This window comes from Vanacampus margaritifer, chromosome 11 (genome assembly GCF_051991255.1).
Source record: "Vanacampus margaritifer isolate UIUO_Vmar chromosome 11, RoL_Vmar_1.0, whole genome shotgun sequence".
Classification (NCBI taxonomy): domain Eukaryota; kingdom Metazoa; phylum Chordata; class Actinopteri; order Syngnathiformes; family Syngnathidae; genus Vanacampus; species Vanacampus margaritifer.
Genome location: NC_135442.1, coordinates 13,120,398 through 13,127,678, shown reverse-complemented (window position 1 = coordinate 13,127,678; position 7,281 = coordinate 13,120,398). Strand labels below are relative to the sequence as shown.

At 45.1% G+C, this 7,281-nt stretch overlaps 1 protein-coding gene across 1 annotated transcript in view; it reads left to right on the top strand.

Moving 5' to 3' along the window:
- Positions 1–395: 395 nt before the first annotated feature.
- The window catches only part of nalf1b (NALCN channel auxiliary factor 1b), a 99,220-nt gene continuing 92,334 nt past the window's right edge, over positions 396–7,281 (top strand). The window contains exon 1 of the mRNA XM_077580409.1: positions 396–1,781. Within this exon, the coding sequence (XP_077436535.1) occupies positions 1,017–1,781 (765 nt within the window). The 5' untranslated portion in view covers positions 396–1,016. The remainder of the gene's footprint in view (positions 1,782–7,281) is intronic.

The following is a 7,281-nucleotide window of genomic DNA, read 5'->3' as shown; positions in this document are numbered from 1 at the left end:
GGAGTTCAGCACCCCTAAACCCCCGACCCTAGAAACAGAATTCTATACGATTCTCTGGGTTTGGTATTCAACTGTTTTCGTGGGTGCAACCGTGTTTTGAAAATATGCCCAAGACCATTAATGCGCCTGAAGATAGATAGAAACGGACTCCATGCAATTATCAAGAGCATGCAGAGTTGTGCCCAATCACCAAGCCTTCATTGAATGGACTCTTACCCCGCATCAAAACAAACGATGATGCCAAAGTGCGCCTTCAGGCAAGCCAAACATTTGTTAAAACGTTTTTTTGGTTTTTTTGCGTATACCTGAGTACTCACCAACCTCCTTCCCTCCCTCACCATACCCCCTCCCAACACCCCCTCTCTCCCTCTCTCTGCGTGTGCATATAGGCAATAAGCTGCTCGGCCACTGCGCAACGATGGAGCTCTCACAGCGATGGAGATGACGCAAATAGCCTGTGCTCTCCGAAAAAGTGATTCCAGGCGAACATGGCGGCAACTTAGGCGCGCTCCAAGATGACAACGGCCAGCCGGAGACGGGATTCAAGGCTTCACGCTCGGCTACGAGGCAGCGACGAGACCGGCCAGTGTGGGCCGGTCGCTTCACTTCAGTGAGAGAGAGAGAAAGCCGAAAGCCCAATCTGCGGCAGACGCCCCAGCAGCAGCAGCGGCAGAAGCAGAAACATCATCAGAGGAGAAGAGAGAAACGAAGGGAGGACACCCGGGGAGGGGAGGAAGGAAAGAAGGAAGGAAGGAAGGGACGGACGCGGCATGCGGTCAAAGAGGACGCCGTCCCCCCGCGGGGAGCCACGGAGGATGCGGCAAGCTTAATCCGCGCGGGCGGGTTTACTGGACCGGAATAGCACCGATTGCTGCGGGCGCCAATCGAGCAGCGCCCTGCACCGGCGGAGGCAACGGCACCCCGAGGAGAACCGAGCCGAGTCCGCCTAAGTCAATGAGTATTGAGACAGAGCAGCCCCCGCGGTGGAGTCGGCCAGGGCAGCACTCTCCTAAAATATGACCAGGGGTGCTTGGATGCGTCGACAGCATGACGAAGGCGTAAAATACTGGTTCGCACCCCGAGAGACCGAGAAGCCATCCACCGAGTCGGAGCGGGCCCAGAGATGGCGACTGTCACTGGCCTCGCTGCTCTTCATCACCGTCCTGCTCTCGGATCACCTGTGGTTCTGCGCCGAGGCCACGCTCACCCGCACCAGGGACAAGCGGCGCTCGGGCCCGGGGGGGCTCGGGATTAGAGAGACGGGCGAGCAGCCTCACTCCCTCCACTGGCTCCCGCCGGCGCCACCACCTCCACCATCATCATCACCATCTTCAGACCACCACCACCACCACTACCGCGCCAGAGAGCAAGATGCTATTTTTCTAGGGAATTCTACCGAACCTCTGTGGCGGATGGACACCTGTCACCCGGACAGCGTGTCCAAAGACTGCTTCACTTTCACGGACGCGGACACCGTGTGCCTGGGCCTCGCAGGGGGAGATGGGACGCAGTTGGCGTACGTGAACCTGAGCGATTTGTACCTTTCTTTTTGTAATTCCTACTCACTTTTGGATTTGTTTTACGGGTTTACGAGTCCACGCGACATGAATTGCACCCTGGATATGGCCATGGGGGCGAACGCGCCGGGATGCGGCGAGTGCGTCCGGGCTTACCAGCTCCTCGACCGGCAGGCGGAGGACAACTACCGGGACTTTGAGCTCTTGGTGCGCAAATACGAGACGGACGCGTACTCGGTTCGGACGTGCATGGAGGAATGCAAGGTAGGGCACGCGCACGCACGCACGACTCACACAAGTGGACTTGAGGGGGTGGGTTCACGGTCGCCATGGCAACCGGTGGGCATGTCAGGATATTTGCATTTTTGGTCTTCCCTTTCAAGAAATGAAGCTTTCGGTGTGCAGCTGCACAGTTGGAACACTTTGTGACGTTTTGCGTTTGTGTATTGCTCTAGTTTGCAGCTAGTCTTTGCATTGTCTCCAGTCTAAACCTTTGGTACTCCACATTCTGCCTTTGTGGCCTTCTTGCTGTCCATGGTGCTGCAAACTAGGCCCCACAAGAGGCCCTTTTTTATATATATTTTTTTACTATTTGCTCAATAGAAGGAAGTCTTGGAAGCACGCACTGAACTCAGTGCTGCAGTGTTACCCTTTGTGTTTCATATAGCATGAGCGACGTCTCTTATTTAATGCTACGTGAATACACAAATCTCTTTCCTCTATCCCCTTTTGCCGCTTCTTCCTCGTGTCATCTAATCAGCACTGCTATAGCCTTTGCTAATGCAATAAGTCTCAGGCAGTGCCATGACCGCCTTTTAGCCCCTTTAGCCCAATCTGCATTCCTAATCGGCCTCGGTGTCCGAGTGACCTTTGAGAAATCGCGGTGCCCCGGGACTGCATGACAAACCGATGCTCCTTTCAAGAAGCACTCTGCCAGACAATAAATACATTACGCCACTTGATATGATAATTATAGCTATTCATTCTCATTTTGAATTGTTGTCTCAATGTTGGTGTCATCTTGAATACTGTCAACAAACGGTTAAGATCCATTCTCAATCCTGTTGCATTGGAATCCATGAGGTTGGAATCACATGATGACTTTGAAAGGTACACATCATTCGATACAAACCATATTTCCTTAAATATTGGCCTGGAGCTTGTATTTACTCTACTGCAGTGAGTAACAGGTGTTTCTTTGATTGAGGCATCATTCTGGGAGTCTTGACTATATTTTTTTCAAATAGTGCACGGGAGATTTGATTTACTGAGATCCAAAGAGAGTAGCAGACATTTATTTGAAGGAGGCGGCCATCTGAAAGGAGACCTATACTGTATTTTCTCAAGTAGTTGCTGGGGGCTTATGTTTACTCCACTGCAGAAAGTGCAAGGTGTTTATTTGACCGAGGTGTCAATTTGAGTGGAAACTTGAATAAACTGGGTGCTTTTATTTACGGAATTGTTGCTAGTATGTTTATTTGAAGGAGGCATCCATTGGAGAGGTGGTCGATGTAGTATATCTTGAAATAGTTGCCAACTGCAGAGAGTACCAGGCATTTTTTTGAATCAGGCACCCAACTGAGAAGACGCATTTAAAGTATCTTCGATTAGTGACTGTTGCTCATTCTGCTCACTGTAAAGGAGGCCTTTACTATGTTTCTCAAATAGTTCCCTGGAGCTTTACCAAGTGTTTATCTAAAGGTGGTATTCATAGGAAAGAAGGCCAATGCTGTATTTCCTCTTATATTTGCCGTTTTTGTTTTGTTTACCCCACTGTAGTAGAGTACCAGGTGTTTATTTGATTGTGGCATCCAGTTGAGTGGAGGCGTTTTTTGTATTGCCACAAATTAGTGCCCGGAGGATTTTTAAAAAAAAAAATTTAAATGTAGAGAGCATACGAGGCATTCATTTGAAGTAATTGTCAATTTGTGAAAAGGCCTCTAGAAGTACCTCCTCAATTAGTTTAAGGAGGCTTTTATTTAATCAAATGTCAAAGGTATTTATTCGAAGAAGCTCGAGCAGGCCTGTGCTATATATTTCCTCAAATATTTTCTATGGACCTTTATCAACTCAATTGCAAAGAGCACCAGGTGTTTATTTAAAGGAGGTGTCCATTTGACTTTGACAGAATATTATAGTTTTATTTCCTCAAAAAGAGGCCAACTAGGCTTTTATTCACTCGAATACAAAGTGAGTGCTATGCTTTTATCCAAAGAAGGTGTTCATTTGAGAGGAGGCATTACTGTATGCATAGTGACTGCAAATGAAAGGCTAATTATTACATTTATTTTTCACGATGAAGATGAATTTAATGTAGTGGCTGCTTTAATGGGCTTGATTTGCATCCTGTGAGATTTGGTGATGCTGGAACTCATTATTGAGATTATACATTATTCTCTTCTCAGGATCATATGGGGAATACACACTGTACATTGGTTACGCTAGTTCTATGTGGATAATAGTTTTACATTAAATATGCAAACAGCCATTTACAGTTGTTATGCCCATAGGAAATGCTGTGGTGTTAATGCTTCAGTCCATTCTGAAATGACAACTAAAGCAAATGGTTTTGTTAGCTTATATGTTTGTTGAGCCAACAGTTGATTACTTTTACTTACCATTTGGAATCATGTTTTTACCTGGAATGAATTTGATGCCTCACAGTTAAGTTTAAATTCAGCTCTGGCAATCTGTGGGGTGTTTGCATGTTCTCCACATTCTTGTGTGGATTCTCTAACGTATCTCACATTCCAAAAGCATGCGTTTGAAAGGGACATTCAGTAATCCCTAGCGCCATCTAGTGATGAACTAATAATTCATTCATTTTAAAAAACGATTGTTTATGTCAATAGTATGCAAAAATAAATAAATGTTGTATCGCATAAACTTATATATTTTTTAACATTTATAATCGTAGGGCTAGTAATCACTAATTATATTAAATGGCTGTAGTCTCACTTTATTAGAGCTGCCATGTTTCGCCGCCATCTTCCTGCTACGGATGCCCAAAGGACAACTTCGTGGATGTAGTTAGTCCGGGTGGTATTGCATCAAGCGTCGGACCCAATGGGTCGACCGCAGCTTACCGGTTTCCACAGCTGGGGCCTGCAGGTCGTCGTCACTATCTCCCGTGATTCGGGCCCGTCGCTTGTCGCTTTCTGCTTTGCTCTCGCAAGTTTTGCTAGCTTTGTTTTTTTTTGCTAGCTCCTCCCGCTAGCTGCTCTTGTTAGCTGCCGTCGCGCACCGAAATGCTAATTTTCTCACGCAAAATAAGAATTGGTGGTAAGCTTGCGAAATGTGGTCTCTCTGAGCCACCGTAGTGTGCGTGCTCCTGTGTGCTTCTAATGCTATTCTTTTCGCTGAATGTCCCTTTAAGTTCATTGAAGGCTAGTCTTAATTGTCCATAGGTGTGAATGTGAGTTGTTTGTCCATACTGGACTGGACTTTATGTGCCTGGTGATTGGTTAGCAACCGGGACGAATCATGGCCAAAGTCAGCTGAGATATTCTCCGATACACCTCCCACCCTCATGAGGACAAAAAGCAAAGCAAATGGTTAATTTGAATTAACTACAGTTAAAAATATCACCCCATGAACACACTGTTTACTGCAGTTGGAAAATGAAGTTTGTTGAAAAACTGGACTGCCATTCATCTCAGGCAATGACTTTGCCCTCGTTCAAAATGAAACTTTACATCATAACTGAGACCTTATTTATTTATTAATACATATTTTTTAATGAATGTCTTCTAAAATGCCTTAGGGCCGAGTGCCAAATAGCGGCGAAGAAAGTTTCTGCATAAAGAGGATGACTTGAAGTCATTAGACAAGTCACTTCTTGATAGATTAGCAGTATCCAGCCGGACTGGGTCCAAGTCACACATATGGCGGTTTATAAAAGGAAGGGTGACATCATGGTGTACATTGCGTGCAAGCAGCTGTCAATATGTGTAAACGGCCACCCAGGCACCGCTTTATTAGGTACACCTGGACAATCTCATGAGATAGAATGTTAATGATAGATGTCATACAAAATGGTGAAGCAATAATAATAATAGTAATGATTTGCATGCATTTTTCTGGTGAGTATGATGCACAGTATTGATTGTGATTAAATAAATATTGATCTTAACTGCCCTAGATTAGGGATAAACTCAATATGGGCCGGGCTGATTATCGACGGCAATATTCAGCATTTTGATCGGCATCTGCCTTTTGGAAGAATCATGCGGCCGATAATAGATTAATTGGAAATTGTCAACATCAGGGAAGTATTTATTTAAATTTTCAGTTAACTATATAAGAGGTGCTGCTGACCCTATGAACTCGCTTCACCTTCTATATAGGTGCACTTCATTTAACATTTACCGAGATATAAAAATTTTTTGGGACAACGTTATTTACTGTAGAATACAATAGGGAGCTATATACTTGTTTAAGTTTTTATTTAACTTTTTAAGACATGCTGGTGGCCCTGGGAGGTCCCTAATTTTTTGTTTGAATTTTAAAACATAGATGTCTAATCACTAATATTTAAATATTCTGCAAATCATAGAAGTGACATGCTTAAAAAATTTCAACAAAATCAAGAGTTGGAGTTTGTATTTATTAATATTTTCCCTTTCACTGAAAATGAATATCGGATCCAAACATTGAATATCAGCCTCCTTGACTATTAATAATTCATATCGGTATTGACCCTGAAAAACACATATTTAGATTAAATCTGGCTCGTCCTCACTGTAGGCCCGGGTACCAAATTCAGTGGCTGTCACTGATTGTTCTGAAAACCTCTTTGGTAGAGCTAGTCAATGACACTTTAATGAGGCACACCTGTAGTCTCTCATAATCGCATGCTAAATATAGCCACAATAATTGAACAGCTCCGTATGATGCAATTCTCTTCTTCACCATTACAAACTAGAGTCACAGTGGCATACCAAACACATTTTTTTTTTTTTAATTTTTCATCTACCTAATAATGTGGCTTGTGTGTGAATGTTTAGTTTAAGAGGAAAAGCAGCCATTTTACACGTGACTCTAACTCTCGTATTCACTTTGTTTTTCACCATCGTAATCCTTTTTGGTGATCGTTACACTTTCTGATCCATACGCACGCACAGACACAAACAGAGGCAGGGCCCCCCCCTGTGCCCTGTCTTTCCTGCAGGTCCAGACCTGAGCGTCCCTTCCGGTGTAATTTAATTTGCACTCCCATAATTCTCTGCTTCTCTTGTGGCTGCGTCTCCGGGGCCGCTCCGCAGCATGTCTATCCTCTTCCTCCGTCTATTCATCATTGTCTCTTGGTTACTTTCACATCCTCTGCCTCTTTGTCTTCCTCCCATCTGTGTCAAGAGCGACGAGGGACGGGCGTCACACGTCCATGTGGTCGCTGTATACTGTAGCTCCCTCCTTCTTCTTCTTCATGCACTCAGTTCCCGTCAGGGGCATTGGCCCCTCCCTCTGTGGAAATACGTGAGTGTTAGAGTGATAGATACTGATCTAGGTTAAGGCCCTCTCCCTCTCTTCAATTACAGACCCGTTCACAGTTCACACAGACTCTTCTTTGGGCTCTTCGCGTCGTTCATGCAGTTGCGCCCCCCCCCCCCCCCCCCTACAACCCCCCTTGCGGCCACATGTCGCGGCGGTACTGGTGCAATAATACCAGTCAACTGTCAGTCAACATCACGTTTATGTTTCAAAACCAAAGAAGCAAAAATAATCCTTTCCCGCTCCAAGCTGTCATCAGAAAACCTTTACTTAT